The 21,763-nt window shown below is 42.7% G+C and overlaps 1 protein-coding gene across 2 annotated transcripts in view; it reads right to left on the minus strand.

Moving 5' to 3' along the window:
- Positions 1-21,763, minus strand: part of FAM13A (family with sequence similarity 13 member A) — a 131,269-nt gene that overhangs the window by 21,718 nt on the left and 87,788 nt on the right. The window contains exons 1-7 of one of the 2 annotated variants that reach the window (XM_086611528.1): positions 17,172-17,272; positions 15,780-15,827; positions 14,028-14,207; positions 10,936-11,122; positions 7,915-7,991; positions 7,160-7,202; positions 2,004-2,154 (exon numbers count right to left, since the gene is read on the minus strand). In XM_086611528.1, coding sequence (XP_086467654.1) covers positions 2,004-2,154; positions 7,160-7,202; positions 7,915-7,991; positions 10,936-11,122; positions 14,028-14,207; positions 15,780-15,827; positions 17,172-17,266 — 781 coding nt within the window. In that variant the 5' untranslated portion in view covers positions 17,267-17,272. Of the gene's footprint in view, positions 1-2,003; positions 2,155-7,159; positions 7,203-7,914; positions 7,992-10,935; positions 11,123-14,027; positions 14,208-15,779; positions 15,828-17,171; positions 17,273-21,763 lie in introns of those variants that run through there. The other variant, XM_086611526.1, reaches the window with a different exon arrangement.

Genomic DNA, 21,763 nt, shown 5'->3' on the forward strand with positions numbered 1-21,763 from the left:
AGATGAACCTACCAAATTTGCTAGAGCAAAGCAATAAATAACTCAGTGTTCCTGCATTTGGAGGCACAGTCCTTTCCCTTTTCACTGAGGATGCAACCAGAGCTGCGGGACAGATCCTGAAGAGACATGTGGAGGTTTGAGTGACAGAGGCTGGCTGGGGAAGGGAGGATGCCCTGGCTGCTAGAGGTGTGGATGAGTGGTACTGCCCTGCCTTGCAAAGCCAGTCTCAACAACAGACTGCTGTAAGCTGCAGAAGCAGTCTGAGAGTTGATGTTAACATCTTCCCTTTCTTGGCTGATGCGAGCTTGATTTCAGTCTTTCCTTGCTGAGACGCAGAAGGCACCATTTTGCTGCTCTTTATCTGCGCCAACAAAATGATGACTCTGGAAGGCAAGTATTTTAGATGACATCTCCCTCACCCCAGACAGCTAATTCTTTTCCAACTGCCCACCTCCTCCTCTTGTGAAACACACATAACAGAACGGAGGAAGGAAGAATCAGAGAGAAGCACTCTTCAAGAACAGTCACACACGCTCATAATCCTGTTCAGTATTTCAAGGGCAAGAAACCCAGAATCCTAACATAAGAGCATGCCTACAAAGAGGGGACTGTACCGAAGGTGCAACTTATTTCATACGATGGCAAAGCCTCTGGCAGACAGAAAGGGGCTGTGTTCTCCCCTTCATACATTCATATGACTCCCATTAGTAACCCAGGAAAAAAAAAAAGAGTCATTATTTCCAAAGGTTCACATGATGGCTGAAGTCACAGATCACCTCTGAGAACACAGACGTGCTCACCCTGGCTCGAGCCTCCGCCGGGCTGTGCTAATTAGCATCTCAGCAAACACATAAGGCGGCCAAGGCCTCCTGGGAGCCCTTCCGTGACGCTTTGATCAGCCATGCTGCACGCGTGGTGATACCACCCAGGGAATCCCCGCCTAGCAAGCAAGTGGAGAAATTCTCTCCCATCCATGGTGACTAGTTGCCTGGCTGAAGGAAAGGCAGCCATGGCTGCGGGTTTTCTTTACTCATGCTGAAGTGTCATAACTACTCCCCTCCTAGAGGGAAAGGCAAAATATACTAGGTCACGTATGCTGTGGAGGCAGGAGCAGAGAACTTAAGTTCTCAACGTTTCTCAGAGATTGTGTTTTTTTTTTTTTTTTAGAGTAATAAATCAGTTACACATCTTCCATCTCTTGCTTTATTAAAATACCATACTTATATTTTCCTGTTCAAGTCCCTCTTTCACTCCCAAAGCACAAGCTAAGAGAAGAATTCTTGCTTGTACACAGACACATACTCAGTAATTGGAAAAGGCTTTGATCCCAGAGGTGCTGGACATTTTCAATTCATCTCAATTTCAAATGAATTTGAGGTTTGTGGCACCCACAGAGTTCCCCCCAGATTTCCCACTCTACAGTAAGTCAGTGCAAACAGTGAACCAAGTATGCACTCTGGAGATGAGAGCAAAGAAACATTATTTCTTTGTAAAGTAATAATTCAAAGTAATTCAAACCACATGCAATTTAACAGTGCCGTTCGAGCTGATGATCAGAATTTTTTCACAGTACACATAAAAAAAATAAAATTTGTTTGTAAGAGACATCAAAAGACAGAGTAGCAGATAGACAGCCTTTTCTCCAGCTGTGCTTTTCAGATCCAAATCATTATTTCCAAACAGTGACTGAAGTGGAAGAAAAGGAAGAAGGAAGTTCCTTTTAGACTGTGAAATACTCAGTTTCTTTGAGGTGTAGGGCAGTCTAGCTTAATACTCAAGTGACCAGCCACCAAGAAATAAGTCATCCTGAAACACTCAGGGACTTAACAGTACTAAACAGCACATGAAAGTAACTTCAAGAATAAAACAGTTCCGTGTTTAGGACAAAATTGCTTTCCTGTTGTTTTTGGGAAGGGAACATGATCGCATAAAGATATAGTCAGCCCACTCAGGTTTCCCTCTCTCTCGTTTCACTCGTACAATCAGCCATCACACAATCCTACCTTCCCAGTTGTTGTCATCACACAGTGCTGTCAAATCCAGCCGAGGCACTTCTGACACAAAGCTGTTTTCCTGATCATCAGCATCTTGATTTCTTTGCAACTTGTTTTCAGGAATGCTTGGATGCTCTTGAATCTTCATACTTGAAGTCAGCTATATTCCCATACACCCACAGAAATGACAAAGACAGAAAAAAAAAAACGTTTCAGGAGGCAGAGGTGGAAAAAAACACCCTGCAGTCACAGCAGCAGTAAGCTCACACTTTTAGCTAAAAAGATCCAGACAAACAGACCCTGACGTTTCCAGCTCCAAATCCAAATCCCCTGTTCGGTGACCCCTACATACTAATTGCTCACTCACACTGGTAAAAACATCTGTCCATCTGTCTTCCTTGAAATTTTCCTTCTTTAGAAAGCCACTGCAAGTTCCCGAGACTGCCTGCCCTGACAACTGCATGCAGCTGAAAAAGCCTCCAGTAACCAATTGGGACGAAAAGGGAGGGAGGAAGGCAGGAAGAAAGGGAGAGAGAGGGGGTGGCTGCGTACGCTTCCTTCTGGAGTGCAGCTCCTTGGAGCAACGACAAAAATGCTGCTACTGTTGTAAGGCTGTAGCAATATGGTGTCTTCTAAAAAGCAGGCACCGGAGCTCCAGAGGTAGCCACCGCAGACAGCCAGCAGCGCCGGCTACGTACATGAATGCTCTCAGGCAGGCTGTGCTGGCTCAGATCAATTAGTGCCAGCTAAGCTGTGCTGGCTGCACATTCCCCGATTTCCTGTGGTTGTTTTCTAGCTGGGCGTGGGGAGAGCAGAACTATTTATGGAGGAGCTCCGGGTATTAAAGCAGTGTTGCGCAAATCCAAACGGCAGTGGGGTTTGGCATCTCAGCTGGAAGCAGTGTGGACTCTGGGAAAAAGCCAAAAAATTCACACAAGCATCCAATGACTTAGAAAAAAAAAAAAAAAGGCAGAATGCTGTCAAGTAAATGATTCATCGTTCAGCACTACCTAGAAGCAACCGCTGTTTGTCTCGCCACTCTTCACCCCTGCACATACCACACGTCGTGTGCATTTATGCAGAAATCACTCCCATTCCCACAACCCGGATACACAGTGCGCGTGCCTGTAACAGTGTCTGATGACATGAGCAGTTCTGTCACTCTAAAATAAATTAGCTGTAATGCCTCACAGAGGACAGCAGGGAAAAGGAAGTGCAAAGCACGTAGGCAAACATACAGTGTGATATGTATAAACCCACCAACGAGCACAGAGCTATCTGAACAGACAGCATTACGTTACAACATAAACTACTGGATCTTGGTAACAACAGCTTAGGCATACTTCAATACACTCCAGCAGGTAGCCAACATGCAGGTTTCCCCCCCCCATAGGTATTCTGATGATCTAGTTAGCAATCTGCATATGCTGATGTGTGAAGAAAATGGACCTAAAGAAAACAACTGGTACATTTGGACGTATTTTACTTGTGAATCCAGAATCATGGCCAAGCTGAACTAAATCAACATCCTCAGTACATGCCACTAAGGCACATTTAATTTTTTTCATCTGCATAAAGCTAATGATGTGTTTGGGTTCCCCCCCCCCCCCCTCCTTTAAGCAGAGAAAAACAAGTAAGCTTCATGTAGAGAGGAAAAAAACCTGCCCAGTAGACAAATCATATGAATAAATGTTTTTATCTAGATTCAATCCCATCAATCCCTGCACTTGGACAGGATGCTAGATAATCTCATCTAGTCTCCCTTTCCCATGAAAGGTTGGACCAGGTGATCTTTCAAGGTCCCTTCTTCCAACCTGGGCTGTTCTACAGTTCTAAAAAGCTTGGTGATGAACACCCTGGTATTTGTAAAAAGTGTTCTGCATAGCATTTGTATGAGGTTTTTATTTCCTTTTCATTTCAACAAATCGCCTTTTTGAAACATTATAACAAAAGAAACACTAGATGACAGTTTGCCAAGCACTAATAACTCGTACAGCTTGACACTAAATCTGATTACAAATGTGTTTATTGAGAGAGCTGTACACAGAAAAAAGCTAATTCACCATTCAATATCTTCTAAGCTGCTTCCAGGTTGGGAGGACTTAAATATTTCTGTAAGGTCCAGTAACAAATTTCTTGCCAGGATCTAAACAGTCAGCATACATTACTAACAGAAAGACTGGTCAGTAGCCAGAAACACGCAGTCTTTCATATTTACTAAAGAACAAACTGTACCAGTCGATAAACTGCACTAAAATTGTCAGCACACTATTTTAAGGTTGAAAAAAATAAAGGATTAAGTTTCAAAATAGGTGCTATTTTTAATAACATCAAGAAGCACGGAGAGGAACTTACCTAGATTTTAACAATTTCAAAAGGAACCACCTGAAAATACCATCTTGTCACCACCACTGATACTAATTACAGAGTGAAATGTCTTTCTATGAAGAGTACACAATCTCCTGACTTCTTAAGACTCTTAAAAGATATCTGTAGCAGATGTAAGAGCACTTCCCAGATGGTTCAATATTTCTGTTACAGATATGTTAGAAAGATCATATGAATGTCTTCTTCCTTCTAAAGTCACTTCAGTTGTTGGAAATATTTAAAAGTTGTTTAAAAACAGGTCTGTGCTGTGCCTGCAATCAGTTACTCTCCTTCCCTTGCTCACTGATGTAGCCTCTAATATAATGAATAAATCATAAGGAGTTCTGAAGAACAATGGTAGTACAAGCCCGGGAGACTCAAGAAAGCAGATGTTTAACCTTCTTTGTATTAACACTCCAAACCCATAGACTGATAGATAACTCAGTATGCCCATCGCTTATTTTCCTATTTGACTTCCTGATGCCACCAGTCGCCAACCTTCAGGCCAAAAATCAAGCACAGGAGAGCTAATGTGCTTTAGGTATGGATGCGCCACAATTTCTTACAAACCAAAGGGCCAGCAAGTTGATCTCAGTAGCAGCTGGCAGTCACAGTGCACTGCAGATATTACATAAATGACCACAACATATCTTCAAACTAGGCACTTGAGCTCTGGTTTTTGGAAGCTGCTTCTGCAGCCATGCTTTGCAGCTATCAGTACAGATCTAAGTAAACTGTCAATAAGCCAGCCGCTTTTATTCTGCCTGCACCAAAGGGGATTCAGCATAAAGAGTAGCTTGAGCAGGTAGAAATAGATGGGAAAAGAAAGATCTCTGAATTCTGATCAGGAAGTTGTATTCTGTTCGATTACATGTGGATTCAAACAAATTACACTTAAAAGGCTTGCTTCCCCTACATCTGATCATCCATTACAACCACAAGCAGGAAGCATCTGTATCTGTAAGCACCTCTTGGTAATACAATCTGATGCAAGAACGCAGCCATTCTGCTGCCTTACCCCTGAGTCATGCCAATCCCCTCTACACTTGTTGCCACGTTGGCACGAATCTTAAACACCCTTCCCTTATCAGAACCTGAGTACTAGAAACCTGTGCTTTTCAAATCACAGTCTACATCCTGGAGCTCAGCTACTTCCAAGGACAGATTATAAAGGCTACATACAGAAGCACTGAAAATTCATTTGGGACAGGTGTTTCAGGGTACTTTTACTGCCTCATAGAAACCTGACTCTGCACAACTGGTAGCTATGGAAAATTCCAAACACCTTTTCTAATATCTTCAGATTGAAGACAAGGTAAGAAAGAGTAAGAAAGTCCCTGTCCCTCATTCTGAATGAGTTGTTTGTTACAAAAGGTATGTCTTTAAGCTGTCCTAAGCAAAAGGCTTATAAGGGAGAAGGAATGTAACATTTTCTTGACCTTGTAATTCCTATATAATACAATCTCTGGGTTAAGGCTACGTCTTCTCCTGCAGTTAAAATTCTCAATTTTAAAACGCTTCCTAAGGAGAAGTTTCTTTTAAGATTATGATTTCATATTCAAATATACCTCCCCTAGACTAGTTTAAAAGCTTAATGGGAGTATTGTGTGGCACGGCAGTGACAGCACCTTCTCCACATGCAAGCAGGTTCACTGAGGAACAAGGTACTGCAAAATCCATGCTCTGGAAAACGCAACAGCTCACAAGCAAGTTGCAGGACCATCGGGGATTACTGACCCTCTGGGAGCGAAGTAGGAGATCCATCTAAAGCCAGTCAGAGCAGTGATGAAAGGGAGCACTGAGTACCCCTTGCAGAGGTTACCTGTTTCAGTGTCCTATGAACTTCTCCAGCTACAACATAGCTGGTCAGAGTCCAGCTGTTAGCAAATCATCTCTTCTACCTTTGCTGCTAGGTGGAAATAATACCTACCAGAAATGAAGTCTTTCAAAGGCAATAAATAATGCATAGTGGCTTTTATTTTTAAAAATAACACAAGAGGCAGCTAGTTTAAAAATATTGTCAGCCCTCAGTTAACTCCAGACAGCCAGAGAAACCAGGCACTGGCCACAGCTGTTTTACTATGCTCCTCTAAAATGGGTGCACAACTAAGGAAGCAGTGCCTCAGCTAACTCTCCCTAGTATTTTAAAGGCTTGGCTGTCTAAAGAGATGTTTCAAGTCAATCCAGAAGAACCAGTGACTGCAAAGGTCTGCACCTAACCCAACCCCAATCTTCGCTTTGCTGAACAGTTAGATGAAAAATACATAAAGCGAATGCAGGAGGTGGGTGTTGACCAGAAATGGAAAGTTGGGGAAAAAGCTGTTGCCATCAATGTCACACCTCCCCTCCTGACATCCATCCCAACCACCAACCCTTAGAGAGAAGCAGGAGATGATCCAGTTTTCTAAGACAAACAATCACAGACACCTATGTTCAAGGGAGACAAGCTAATCTTACTACCCTGGGAGATAACCAGTCACACACCCCATTCACAATGATTAATAAGGGAACTTGGCGTCACTTAAACCAAAGTGCTGACTTCAGTGACGCTTCCCTTTTTGGCAAGGAGGGACTGAAGGGACTGAAGTAGATGCTTTCAGGCTCTTCAGTGGTTGAGAGGCTCCCTAAATTATGTAAATAAAAAGCAGGGGGAAGGGAAAGCAAAAGCAAATGATAACTCCTTTTCTCTAGGAGAAACAAAATTTCACATAAATATATGCCTAACTGCTTGTTTCTACTCAATAAAAAGCCCATTTAGAGCCCACAAAACTGAAACATAAAAATCAAAAAATACCAACCTGAGAGTGCCTGAAAAAAACCTCATCGTTTTCACTTTCTTTGCTACAAAAAAACAAAACCAAAGCAACAGATTACAAATAAGAAACCAGACTTCTCTTGTAACAAAAACAAGCAGGACTTCTGCACACACAGGTATTTAGATCCTTTGTACTGCTGCACACTTGCTAATGCATTCAGTAAACGAAAGGGCACTCTGGACTGCAGCACTTCAGGCTTCTGAACTATGTATTTTGCTTCCTCTCAGGAGCTATCTGTCAAAAATATGTCATCCAATTCCAGCGGCCTTAATCCAAACCAATACAACTCTTTCAACAAACATAACCGTGGAAAGGAATTGTCATCTCAGGTGGGCAGAGTGGGGCTGTACAGCTCTTGCAGAAGAGTGAAGTATAAAGAAAATGGCTGGATTCCTGACCCAGAAGCCAGGTGAAACAGGCTCTACAGGCCACTGTGTGGAGTGTGCTGGTTCAGGTGCTTCATAGCTGACTTCTTTTCCAGCCTGCACCATCAGCACCTTCAGTGCCATTACTAACAGGCTGAAAGTAGAGTCCTGGTGGTGCACAGCGCTGGGCAGAGCCCACAGAACATACACCGTGCCTCCATACAGTTCTACTTTGAAGCCAACATGGTGGGTAACGTTGTTCTGCAGCATAACCAACACACTCATAGTCTGTGTTGAAAGATCTCTTAGGCTGTACTACCACCACAAGGAAAATAAAACATATATATGTATATATTTAAAAAAAAAAATCACCTTTCTTCAGATAAAATTTCCATGTCATCAGGTCCTGTTCTGTCTATAGGCCTGGATGAGCTAAAGCTTTCCATACTCTGTAATACAGTAAATGTTAAGGCAGTAAGATACATAAGAGAAACTGGTTCAAGCTGCAGGCCATTAAACAGATCAAATATAGAAATATCCAACAAGACTTCTAGAAACAAGACAACAATCAGACTAGTGCCTGCTACACATTTATAACAAAACAAAACCCACACTTATTGCCCATAACCTGCAAAAAACCCCACCAAAACCTGCTCACTGCTTCATCTCTTTCATTAGACAATCTCAAAATGCCTAACAGAAAAATGTTGCATGGTACCCCCTGCAGACTGACAGACAGGCTGAGCTTGAGAGTGATTCTGTGGTGCGTACAAGTCCTGCAAGAGCAGGTATCAAAATCCACAGCATCTTCCCAGCAGGACTCCTTATGCTCATCATAGAAAATATTCCCCTTTTCAGCCAAACCCTTTCCTAGTTTCTTCTTAAACGGGCAGAAGAACGCAAAGAGACTGCCATATGCAGAAAGGTGAAGTTAAATTGTGCTAATACAAATGCAGGGCAAGAAATTCAACCTGTTACGGCAATTTGTTCTGCAATTTGTCTTGGCTACCATTAGGAACATTAACACTGTTGTCCTCTAAGAGCTTGAAGAAGTATTGTGAAGACAAGCCACGTTGCCACTTTGGGCACACGCCCAGCAGGCTTTTAGTTTGGTTTTTGGGCAAGTCCCTCTTAACTAGGATGAAGTCAGTCAGTAGAGCACAGTGTGGTTCCTGCCCTGGCACCGGGATCTGCGCACACAGACTTCTTGGGGCAGTCACAGCCCTCTTTCACCTGCTACGCCTCCAGCCCCATACGGTGACACAGCCCAGTCATTCCAGCCTTGCTTAATGTGATTCTTCAAGTCCTACTAGTACCTGGCTACCATGCCTCTGAAATGCAGTTACAAGCTTTTAATGCTTTGTGGTTGGTTTGCTCAGGAGAGTAAGCGGAACTGACAGGTTTTCCACTGCAGACTTACGCTTTTGAGTCAGATGCAATTAGACAGCTAAGAGGAAAGCTTCCACACACTGTCCTACATACTCTTTCAGGCTTTGAAAAGCAGGAAGGCTCAGAAAACAGTGGCTAAGACGACAGAACATCACAAACTTGTTTACATGACAAAGGCCTATTAGTACATGCTAAGGTGCAGGTTATGTTCTTTGATACTCCAAGCAGGTAGTCTAATTTGGGTTATTATTTGAAGTGTAAAGATGTAGCCAAAAGAAAGCTAAACCACCACACATCCTGCTGGCAGTGTCTGAAAGGCAAGTATGAAATGCGCACTCATGAAAACTTAAAAAGCAGCCTTTGCTCTTCAAAAAGAGTAGCACTGTGCTCTTTGCAAGCTGTTTCATAACGATACTCCCAGTTGACAATTCCACTGCAACACTTCCTCTAGCAAAGCAAGCAAGAACCATACTGTCATCTTGGTCCAAGTGCTTTTTGTGCAAGGTTAGTCCATTTTATGTTCCTTTCAGCTTTTGCCCCTCAAGAGATCAAAAAATGAGGGGCAGGGCAAAGTCTAGTGGACATAAGTAAGTTTGAGGACATTTCTCCTGGGCGCATTTTAAGACTTCATGAATGTTTTTCAGGTTCACAGCAAAAGTGGACACTTCTGTCGGTCTTTCCCAAATCCTGAGTCAAATTCTCATTTATAATTGAACTGCCTTACACTCCATACGTACAGAGAAAAGGTGCAGGAAATGGTGTAAGCACTTGACCTTTGCCTATCTTAAAACTATTGCTACAAGCAAAGATGCAAAGTGAGAGTGTGTCTATCTCTCTGTGCTCTTTCATGAAGTATCACATGAGTAAACTACTGATATTGAGCACTACATCTAAGCAGAGCCTACAATTTTTGGCCTCTTGCCTTCTTTTTACCACAAAGAGAAGTCAAATCTGCCTCTCTCTACAATCTCTGCATAAGGTAAGATCATTGCATCATTGCAATTTTGTGACTTAAACAATGAGTCCCACCGCAATGTCCCATTAAGAAGGAACTCACTTACAGCAGGCTCTAAAACTTAACCAAGTACAACTCAAAGAAATGTCCTTATAGCACGGAAGGACAGTCTTTCTACACAGCTTTCACTGTTACTAGTAACTGTGTAATGCATGCCTGGTGCCAGGCACTGGGATGCATAGCACTTCTGCTACTGTAAGCAGACCCTGTGTTGAAGCACAGTACAATTTCTCAACTGCTGACACTATAATCAATGTCTGGTCTCATTGAGAAGAAGGAGGGTGCATCAGGTTTATTTGACAGCTTGTGAAGGCTGGCAAACTGTCTTCTACTGTGAAAGTCACACGAGAATATGCTGGGCAAATTCTACAGAATTCCAGATTTTCAGGACATTGTATTGGTGCCATTTTCCTCAGTAAAAGGTAGCTAGAAGGATCATCTTTTGGACTGATACCTGAAAACAGGGTAACAGGACCAACACGCTCCAAAGTGTTTTTCAAATTGCGAACACCACAGTAACACACAGACTTTAGGGAAAAGGCATAAAACACCTTTGTCATCTCATTATCAACAAGTCACTTGCGATCTATGGTTTCAGAACTTAGCAGGAATATAAAAAAACTTGACCTAAACAGACGAACCTACATCTGAGGTTCCAATCTCCTTGCAAGGCTTTTGAAAGACTTTAATTCCTTTTTCTCTTTCTGAAATGCTCTGCTGAATTCAGAAGAAAAAAGCAAAAAGTTGTGGAAAGAGAAAATGACTACAGATGGAGTAAGAGGATTATAGCAAAAATACAGCTTCTCAGTTGTCTCATCACAAAGGTTACAAGTGCAGGATCCAGTGTTCTCCATAGCCCAAAACAGCCAGTTAGGCTTGTATTGTAAGCAAAAATGGCTACTCAAGGGAACCAGATGTGCACCGAAATAAAAAAAATACTTCTTCCCACCCTAGTACTAGGCGTCAAATAGTACAGCATGCCAGCTTACCACAGGACTGTCCTGGTTGTCATTAAGCTCTGAAAGTTTGGTGCTGGATTTCTGCCGTTTTGGTTTATTCCTTTCACTAAGATATCCGGAGCTGTTGTCTTGTAATTTTTCTACTTCTTGAGCAGCTAGAATACAGTCTTCAAGATTGCTGAATCCAGAAGGGATGTTTTCTTTGTTGACGACTTCCCTAAAAAGAAAAAAGGACATTACAACAAGAGGCTGTTTAAAACACTCTCCCGCTACATTTGTGGTAGCAATAAAGAAATGTATCATGCTGACTGGTGCAGTTCCGGCAACATCTTCTACGCCCTACGAAACCAGTATCTCTGGTTCTTCCTACTGCAGCAAACAACACACACTGTGCAATGCTAAATCCTGCTGAGGAGTGAAAGCCAGGTGTATACACCTCAGGTGAGGAAGCTGTGAGGATCAATGTCTGGGGCTTGATTCACTTCCCACTAAAGCCAAAGCAGAGAATCTCATTGACTTCACATGGAGGTTGGACTAGCTCCTGGCTGTCTGTGGTATTTTTATAGAAAATATGCAGCATATTTTCCTTTGAGACACGTGTTTTTAATTTAGAAAAGTGATTCATAGCTGCAGTCCAAGGATCTCCTTTGGTGCATGACACCACATAATCAGCCCTCTTACTCATATTCTCAAATGCAAGAGCAGGACTGTGGTGCTTCAGCCAAATGCTTGATTCCTATTTGGAAATTAAACAAAACAGAAAAGGGAATGCATCTCTGCAATGGCAACACAACTGCCAGGACAGAGGACTGTTCTGCTACATTGGGAAGTAAATGGGACAGCTAGCTTTAAGTTATCATATGATGCGTTAGCTGGGACTCTCTGGGCTAGCAGGGTTTCTGCATGCTTTCCACAAGCCTGGCGTACGGCTTATCTTGCCCTGCACAATTAGCTTGCTGTGTCCTTCAGCACGCAGTTTTCCCTTCACAACCTGTTTAGTAGTCTTCCCTCTACTTTGTGCAATAATGAAGATGCACATACATAACACATCACCACATTATGGGGACAAGAGAAACACAATGCATCTCATTCTTCACCATCCTACCCTGCCGGAGGCTAAAGGCAGGCTGCTTACACTTGACATGGAAACCGGAATGTTTGCTAACTGTTCTATGTGTGGCTGCCTCATACAGTGCTGTGAGACTCCAAAGCCTGCGTTCACCAACAGCAGGAGAATTTCCCTAGGCTTGCACTAGTGTGACAAGAAACCGCTTACTCTGTAGTATCTGGACAGTGCCAACATGACAAAGTATTCAGATCAAAACCAAAACCAGATTTTCACAAAACTGTGATTTTCTGCATCACAGATATGCAGATTTTGTTGGTGGAAGAGAGATACAAAGAAGCATTACAAATCTATGATTAAATAACATGTTTGCCTTTGTGGAAGTTTCACAACCCCCTGAGCAGGCTAATTACATATACACAGCCTGCAGATCACGTAGCCTGCAAAGCCTGGGAGTTCACGTATACGTTTTTGCGACAAACGCTCTTCCTAGCTGAAGCCACATCTTGTGACATTACAAATCCTCTTGTGATCCATCACAAGGCAAGGAGATGAAGTCACTGACCATCAAAACAGTAACAACAAAATGAAGTTTTGAAAGGAATTCCCAATTTTAGTAATTCACCCAAAGGAGTTCCAGCAATCTAACCTAAGGGAACCTGGGAAACCAATTTGAACCCTACCTAGCCAGCATTCAAAACTTCCAATGTGCTTTAAATCCTTGGCTCCGCCTTTACGGACCAAACCTGAACAACTGTGTCAACCCTGTCTAAAGGCAGCTCTGTAACGCAATGTTGAAACAAAGCTCTGCAGTCCTGTATGCTTCCAAACACGTACACTAGCCAGTCTCTGACCTACTTACCTGAGAAGCCTGTCAGCGGGGCTACTAAACAAGAAAAACTACTTCGGAGCTGCTGCCAGACACTTTGGTGACTTGCAAATGCTAATTTCCCAGTCCACCTTCACAGCATATTTTCATTCACTTTGGAAATGGCTTTTTATTTTGTAACTATGGATTTTTTTTGCAACAGTAGCACTGACACATGATGGGAAACAGCATGGCTGCAATATTAACATGAGGTACTGCTGGTTATGCACACGTACAAGTGGCTTCACATAGGAAGGTGAAGATCCAACAGGATTTGGGGAATTCAGCACCCAGGAAAAAATGATGAGAAATCAGATGGGTTTTTTTTGAATCTAACTTGAAATCCTAGCAATCCACTACCACAGTCAAGTACACACATTCTTTACGAGAACTAGTGCTGCGTTAAAGCTAGACATATGTGTAAGCACTGATTAGATCATGGCCTTGCAAAGTCTGTAGTTACTGTTCCTCAAAGATAGCTATGCCTTGGGCAAGTGTTTGTTAAGGCTGTGGTGGTAATACATTTGTACCACACAATATATGCCGCAAGTGGAGGAGTATGAAAGGAAAAATAGGTATCATTTTTACTCTTCGACAGACATTTAATGAAATTCATCATCGAATCATGCTTAAACTTTGAGTAACAGTGTGAATAAAAATGATTAAATGACAATTAATCGAAAGGAAGATTCTTGTACTTCCAGATGAACTCTCAGGGCTCCTTGATAAATGCAAACATAAGCTATGCCTCCACATACAAGAGGAGAACTTGATCTCATTTTTCAAGACATGCTGAATTCAGGAAAGCATCTAAACCCAATGTTTTTATCTAAAGAAAGTTACTGGTAATAGGGTCAACTGCTTGGGGATTTCCACTAAAGCAACAAATACTGTAATTAAACAATTCCAAATAGTGTAATTAAGAACCCCACTATACTGTGAAAAAAAAAAAAAAAGGATTCCTATCATGCTTTGCCCCACTCCATGACCTCTAATAAACCCTACATTTCCCAGCTCTAACTGATGCAACGGAGCTCTGCACAGGCACTGCAGTCTGCTCTGTGCTTGCAACTCAGGGCAAGGGCCAGAGCATTTCATAACAAAACTAAGCATTGCCTTGATAAGAGGACACGACTGGGGTACACTTAATCAAATATACTTTCCAAAACAAAGAAATCAGGCTCGTACATGTCTCTGTTTCTCCGGGCTTCCTCCTGCTCTTTGAGGTGTCGCCTCCTCTGCCTGGCAGACACATTAGAAGAGGCTGAAGATGTTCCCGATTCAGAGTCCTCTGAACTCTGGCCGCCTGAGCCATGAACATCAAAGAGATGCTGCTCCACGGCTGAGCGGATTGTCTTCTCTAAATACCTGTCAAGCCGAAAAATAAGGTCAATTGAGCTCAAAGACTTTGGAGAGCTCCCTCTCTGCAACAATAAACAAAGCAAGGGTATCCGAGGTTTGTGTTTTATTACCATGGCAAGGCAGCATAAAACGTCCTAGGGCTATGACATCTGCAAAGAGCTAAGCCCAACTCTTCAGATACTCTGATGTTCACGTCCCTCAGAAGAGCTGGGTCTTCCCAATTAGTCTTGCTCTTTTTTATTTCTAGGGATGTTTGAACTTTCTAATTTTACTTACTGCAACTATAGTCGTTGGTGTCTAACTTTCACCCTCCACTTTAAGGGTTCTTGCCCTGACAAAACTGTATTTGATACCCAGCCATGCTGACACCGGTCAAGTCTCCCGTGCAATCCGAGCTCAGAAGGGAAATGGATCATCTGCAAGAAAACGATTCACTGCTGTCTCACAGGGGGATGAGAACACGTGAACAGTACCTCACTACAAACTCCTCATACACTTAAACTTGGTGACCAAGCACGGATTTGGTTCTGAGCTCATGCTGTTTTCGGACTATTCTTGCGCCGTGAATGCACTCACAGCCACCCTTGACTTACACTGGTGTGAGATCACCATCACACCCACCGGCAGTAAGAGGGCATCCACACAAGCCACAGCAAGGGAGCCTCTGCAGTTGCATCCGTTAAAGATGTGAGACTACTTGAATTTTCAACGCAACCAATCTCCTTCATTTTGGTACTGACATTTCCTTGTAGAATTTCCTTCCTTCCTTAATCAGAGGAAGTTTTTATGGGCAAAAATTTCAAAAAAAAATTTTTTTGGTGAAACTATCATTTGGAAACATATTTTTGTACATACTCGCCCCACTCCTGTTTCTTGCAATGCTTTAAGTAGCCTGCTGAAGAATGAGTTTTTCAAACACGTCTGTCCAAAGTCCATATATAGCTTCTAGTGCTTTTTCCATAATTAAAAAGTTATTTGCAGGATTTGCTGGTTAATCTTCAACTGAGTAGCTATGAGTATGGGAACCTGTACCTGGGCTGACTTCTCCAGAGAATTTACAAAAGTTGTGGCTAAGTTGCTACGGCCGTAAGTCTGCTGAGACTTCAGCTCCCGAAAAAGTAGTTTAACTTGGCAAGTATGTCTGTATTTCGTGTATTGACAAGAATCAGTTCTGCAAACCTATCAGCCATTGGGAATTTCCAGCTCCAGATAAGGGAGCCAACTCTTTAGCTCTGTTGCTCCCAGTTATGGTAATGGGGTCAAGCCCTGTCCTCTGCTGGGATGCAACAGGGCACAAGCAAGAGCAAGAAGATGACGCAGTGTGAATGGCTTCTCTAAACATGCAAGTTCTGCCTAACCAAAACATTGCAGGCACAGTGCAAGGAAAGAACCAAGGGCCTGAGAATTTTTCAGGAGAAAGTGACTTATTATCATTGCAGATGCTTTGGTTTGGGAAACAGCCTTTTTTTGTTTGTGTAAGAACAACCCTTAGAAGAGAAATCAAAGAACAACCAGCTCCTTTAAAAAGCTCCAATATACAAAAAAAGGTAGCTACAAAACTGTAGAAGAGACACTTACTCTCCTGTAGCAGGAATGTTACTACTGACTTGTGATACGTGGGCACTGTGTAAAAGGAAAAAAAAAGAGAAGAAAGTTAGATCTAATTGTCACAATAAGGTCTTAAAACCCCTTGTTCTTCGCAGCACTAAGATTTAAAGGTCCAAGATGTCTCAACAACAACGGCATGGGTATGCTACAAGCTTTCGCCTTAAGGAATTTTCTCTCCCACAGTGACATGGAGCATTTTGACAATGCCAATATCCTGAAGAATTAATTTCTCTGTCATTCCCCTGCAGTAGGCCAAGGTCTAACAGAAAGTATTTCAACTTCAGCACATTGAAGATTTTTTTGCTTTCTTTTGAGCTTTCTGCTGCTGCAGGTTGCTTTAGCCTCATCACAAAAGTCCTTCCCTTTTGGGGCTGACCTGAAAATGTATACACTGTGAAAGGGGACTTAATATTCAAGAATCTTTAACTATTAATGGAGGACAAAGACAAAATACAGGTTTTGCACAGTTCTCCTGCTGCTCTCCGATATTCATGTTCTTTGCGTCATATTTTTAAAAATAAAACACATGCTCTCTTCTTTCCCTTTTTCCTCAGTCTGTTTTCAGGATCAGAAGAGCTGACACGATTGTAGGTGTCATTGCTTGCTGTTTAAAGCCCTTATGAACAAGCTGATGTGCCACCTCACAGAGCTGCTACTGCCTTCCTCCCTCTACACAGGGCCAGATCCAACCTGGCCAAGCTGAGTCCCATCCTGCCCTCTCTTCCCCCACACTGACTCGGCTCTGCAGATAAGGTGAGACCTTTTGCCTATTCATCACTCCTGTGATCATCTTTAAGTCAAATAAGTCACAGGCCTAAGGGTTTCATTTGGATTTATCCCCGTATCAGCAGAGGAATTTGCCATACAATTGGCTGATACATCCCAACAAAATGGCACTGTGTGGCCAGGGTACGAGACAGGCTAGATGCCAATAAGATGTTCTTCCTGTCAAAACAGCCATTTACCACTTTCAGTCTTTACTAGTTTCTCCCAAACTGTTCCAATGGAGACCACCACCGACTTCGCTTAACTAACCAAAGGTTTCCTCTCTGCTTCCCTCAAATATTTCCCATTTCACTGTACAGATCTTGTGCTAGCTAAGAAGCTCCAGCACTCTCAGATGATAACCACTCTGTGGCTTTGTTGGGTTTGAGTGTCACTTGCGGAGGAAGGCGGGTGACAGAGGACGAGAAGGGCAAACAAGAGGCCACTGCAGCCAGTTTAACAAAATCAACATAACAGTCTAACTCCTGTAGTGAAGTACAAACCCCGCAAACGCCCAGCTGCAAATCGAACTCACAATACGCTTCAGTTTCCTTTGGCTGAGCCAGCGCATTCGCCCTGGTGTGGGTAAAGCAGCATGCCCTAAGCACGCACAGCCCTTCCCTTCCTTCCCTGGCTTCACGCGGTGCCCATTTCCAGCCCAGGCACAGGTCCTTGGATCGGTGGCACAGCATGAAGGTAGTCACGGATTTGCCAGTATATCCTGCATTACCCGCACAGCACATACCTGCACAGAGAAGGCGTCAGGGAGACCTTCTAGCAGCCTTCCAGTACTTAAAAGGGGTCTACAAGAAAGCTGGAGAGGGACTTTTTACAAAGGTGTGTAGTGATAGGACAAGGGGCAATGGCTTTAAACTCAAAGAGGGTAGATATAGATCAGATGTAAGGAAGACCTTCTTCACTCTAAGGGTGGTGAAGCACTGGAACAGGTTGCCCAGAGAAGTTGTGGATGCCCCATCCCTGGAAGTGTTCAAGGCCAGGCTGGATGAGGCTTTGAGCAGGTGTCCCTGCCCATGGCAAGGAGGCTGGAACTAGATGATCTTCAAGGTCCCTTCCAATTCAAACCATTCTACGATTATATGACACGCAATCTGCATATAGGAAAAAAAAAAGGCAAGATCCCTTTCTTCCCACATGTAACATCTTGACTATTAACTACTGGATGGCTTTGCAATCCGAAGTGCACATTTCAAGCACCCTACTTGCTTTCCTGTTCACTCACACAAACTATTTGGCCTCTTCCCAGCCCAAAACTATTTTTTAAGAGCTGGCCTCCCATGGGAGATGAATTAGCAAGTAAGATGCTAGTGTGGTAGGCTAAACCACATTATAAGATACAACTCATACGCTGGCTACTGCTCCTACATGTGTGGGAGTAATTTAATATTGTATCAACTTTCTATAATATTTACATGCAATCCATACTGAGCGGAGGTGTCTTTCATATCACATCTTCTCTGTTTTCATGTCAGGAAAGCAGTAGTGGAGAAGAAGATAAAATTGTTTGGATTCTAGGGGTTTTTAAAACATCCCTAAGATGCAGGTATATCTACTCATCAGACAAGACAGAAAATCTCAGGAAACAGATCTTCCCTGTACTTCCAACAGGATTAATACTGTGCAAACATGCAAACTCCTGTTTCACACAAACCTAATGAAAGGCTCAATATTATATTTAAGACTCCATGCTGTTAGCTCCATCTGAGGTGTTTGAGGCCAACAGTCACTATCTGCAAATCACTCTCATCATTACTGAAAACACACCAGCTTCTTTACACAAAAAGTAGTAAAAAAAAGAAATAAAAGATAAAGCTGCAAAAATGTCTAAGTAAAATGCCAAAAAAATTCGTAACTCCCCCAATACATTTTGTAGTTGTCTAATTCTCGATTAACTGTGTGCTTTACTAACATCAATTCAGTTTTAAGTACATTAACCTTGTTAATTGATAACGATGCATATATGCATAACAGTTGCTTTGTGGTATCTAAAAAAGCCCTACTCAGACAACACAGTTTTTGTCGGAGAGCCAGGAATACAGTGATTTTCAAACTATCGACAAACAACAAGGAAATTTGTATACAGCTATATGCCAGCTGCATGGATGACTACAAAACAAAGCTCTGACATTCTGATTTTATTATATTTCCCTTCCAAATACTGCTTCCTTGTATACTGCATACAACTTAATTCTTAGCCCTGTGATATTTTAATTGCCTTTTATTAGCCCCTTCTCAATCAGAGATTTTAGAAGAGTTTTTCCAGATACAGTCAATTTCTTTTAATTCCAGAATTGGCACCTTTCCTTGTTATTTCAATTTCAAGCTTAACTTAAATGCACTGCTAGATTGCTCGATTTACTCTGCACCAACCTTTTTTACATTGAGGAAGTTCACATCCAAAACAAACAGTGGAGGGGGGAGACTTACACAGTGGCTTTAGGATTCGAGCCTGCCCAGGGACAGAGCAGGAGGTGCTCGAGAGCATTAGCAAGCTCAGGGAAAGGCACAGCCCTGTCAGGGTTTCACAGCCCAGAAGAGCAACCAGGCAGGCGGGGTGCATCCTGCAGGGTTTTCCCAACTTCCTGGGTGGCAAAAGTCACTCCCGCTGCTGGATTTACGCTTCATGGAGCAGTCGAGGCGAGCCGTGCCCAGAAGAGCCCTCTTGGCATGCCCGCCTGTGCAGGCAGCTGCCACGGAAGGGCTGCTTTGCTCAGTAAATCATCCCGACAACAGGAACTCATGTTCTGCTTCGGTTAATTATTTTCTCCTCACATCTGCTTCATTTCACAATTATCTCCACAGCTAGATGATCTTTATTAAATTACGCAGCTGTTGCAGAGCACGCTGAGAAATAGAGACTTTCTATAGAAATTAAAGGTTCTCCTTGGGCAACAGGAGAGTTTCTCAGTGCTGGGGACTCTCACTTTCAGAGAGCCAGTCACAAAACCCGCATCATGGCACGCAGCTGTTTTAAGCGCTACAAACTTTTGAACAGGCTTCTTATGACCCTCCCACTTTTCCTTTAGGGAAGTCTTCTGTAGTACTTCCCAGTGTTGTCTAAATTGTTTACTGAAGTCTTTTGCTCACTTTCAGAGGTATGGCATCAGTGCTGGATAATGTCTTGCTTCACACGTAAGGTAAACTCTTACTGCGTGGCCTCTTCTCCCATTCTGTTTCAACCTTAAGAATGGGAGGGTGATATTTGAGAACATTAAATCTCCTCTGTCCCCTCCTAATTAGAACCCTGTAGGCTTAAAAGATATGCACCGGAGTGAGAGTTATCTCATGCAATACCTGCGCCCTGTCTGGTCTGTATTTGGCATCCTGTGACAGCAGGCAAATAATTGAGTCAGATATCAAACCCTCTCTCCTGCTTTTTCATTCAAGGCACTATTGAGCAAAATCTATTAGCATCCAGGTATTAAAAGAGCAAAGTAAAAACATCAACCAGACCAAACTGACTTACGTAGTCGCACATAAAGCACGCTATAGGCACAGTATTTTCTCACATTGGGTTTTCATTTATGAAGTCAATGAACTAATTCCTGGTCATACTTTATTGGTCTAAATCATAAGCTATACTTGCCATCTGGAACTAAGGCCACTCATTGCTGAGATTTATTTACAATGCATCTGCTTTATTCAGGAAGCAAAGCTATTTTTCCCTCCCCCTCCCCTCTTTTTTTTGCTTTGTTTTGGTTTTGTGTTGTTGGTTGGTTGTTTGTTTTTTTTAAAGCCAAGCACAAGAGTGAGAAAGCCTCAAGAGATACAAAAACTTTTTACCATTTTGCCATTCCAGCAAAGTAGAGAATGTTTAAATGGCTTTGACATTTCAGATGGGAAATTTCTAAAGTCCTGACAAATACAATGTTTCAACCCATGACCTAGGAAATTCCTTTTTCATAAGTATTTATATAGTCTAAAAACTGTTCACTTTCCACAACTGTTGCATGCCGTGACATGCACTACTGCAGACTCACATGGGATTTATTTTAAGAGAACTATTTCATCTGACACGCATTCCCCAAAAAGAAGGATTGCATCTGCATATAAAATGTGAAAACAATGAGTTTAAAAATAAAAAGATGTGTTTAGATACTGGGATGTCCCATCACACAGTGGACACACTTTCAACATTTTCTCAGCACCTTCACAAGCTCAGATCCACTTATCCTTCCTTTAAACGTAGTACATTGTATTTGACACTACCTTCTTACTATGAGGAAAACCAACCCCACTAAAAGCACCTGTCTTGCTTTCTGCAGGAGTCCTGCTGTTTCTCCCTTGCACTGGGATCACCCTTTATGATGGGTGCACACTGACACCTACTGCTAGGAGCAGAGACAACCCTGAAGGGGATTCATACATGCCACCCCATTTAGCTTGGTGAAATTTGGATGGCTGTGCCTGTGCAGGCTCCTCTACAGAGAAGGGAAATGTTCTTCAGGGGGCCTCAGACCCACACGGTAGCTGGACACTGCAAGCAGGGGCACTCAGCAGCCTGGTGTCTGTTTTCTGCCAGTGCTGACGTGACACAGGACATGAACATGTCATCTTACACAAGGTAAGCATGACTCATACAAGGGCTCAGCACTCCTCTGGGCCTCAGCAGCTCTTATGACATGTCCCACTGAGGAGGAAACATCCAGTGGGAAGGTGGTCAAGCAAATTTCTGAGCAGGTGTGAAATCTACAACAAGATTTTTTGCAGTTTCTTCAGAAAATTGACCTGGGAACAAGTAGAATAAAACATCTTACCCAATATACCACAGGCTAAGAATACTTGACTTGCATGATATAAAAAGAGTTGTCTCGGATCACGACTGTTAAAAGGAGAAAGAGTCAGCTGTACTGAACACTGCCAACAGGATATTAGTACCTCAAGAGAAGTACTAAACCAGGCGAAACTGTCCAACGCCTTGCCCTGCACTCAAGGGTATCTAATGCAATTTTTGGCATTGCTTGTGATGTCGGCTCTCATCCCAATTTCAGTTTAATGCTCTGCATGTTAACAAGGAAGCTCCACACTACAAAGCTTTTGCTTTTTTCCCCTGTAATATCACTCTGGTTTATCTCAGGATGTAATCATCAGGAAACTTCACTGAAACCATCTACGTGACTAATGTCAAATCTAAAGCACATACGCCAGTACGAAGCACGTCTGCAGATTCT

Source organism: Tauraco erythrolophus, chromosome 5 (genome assembly GCF_009769465.1).
Source record: "Tauraco erythrolophus isolate bTauEry1 chromosome 5, bTauEry1.pri, whole genome shotgun sequence".
Taxonomy (NCBI): Eukaryota; Metazoa; Chordata; class Aves; order Musophagiformes; family Musophagidae; genus Tauraco; species Tauraco erythrolophus.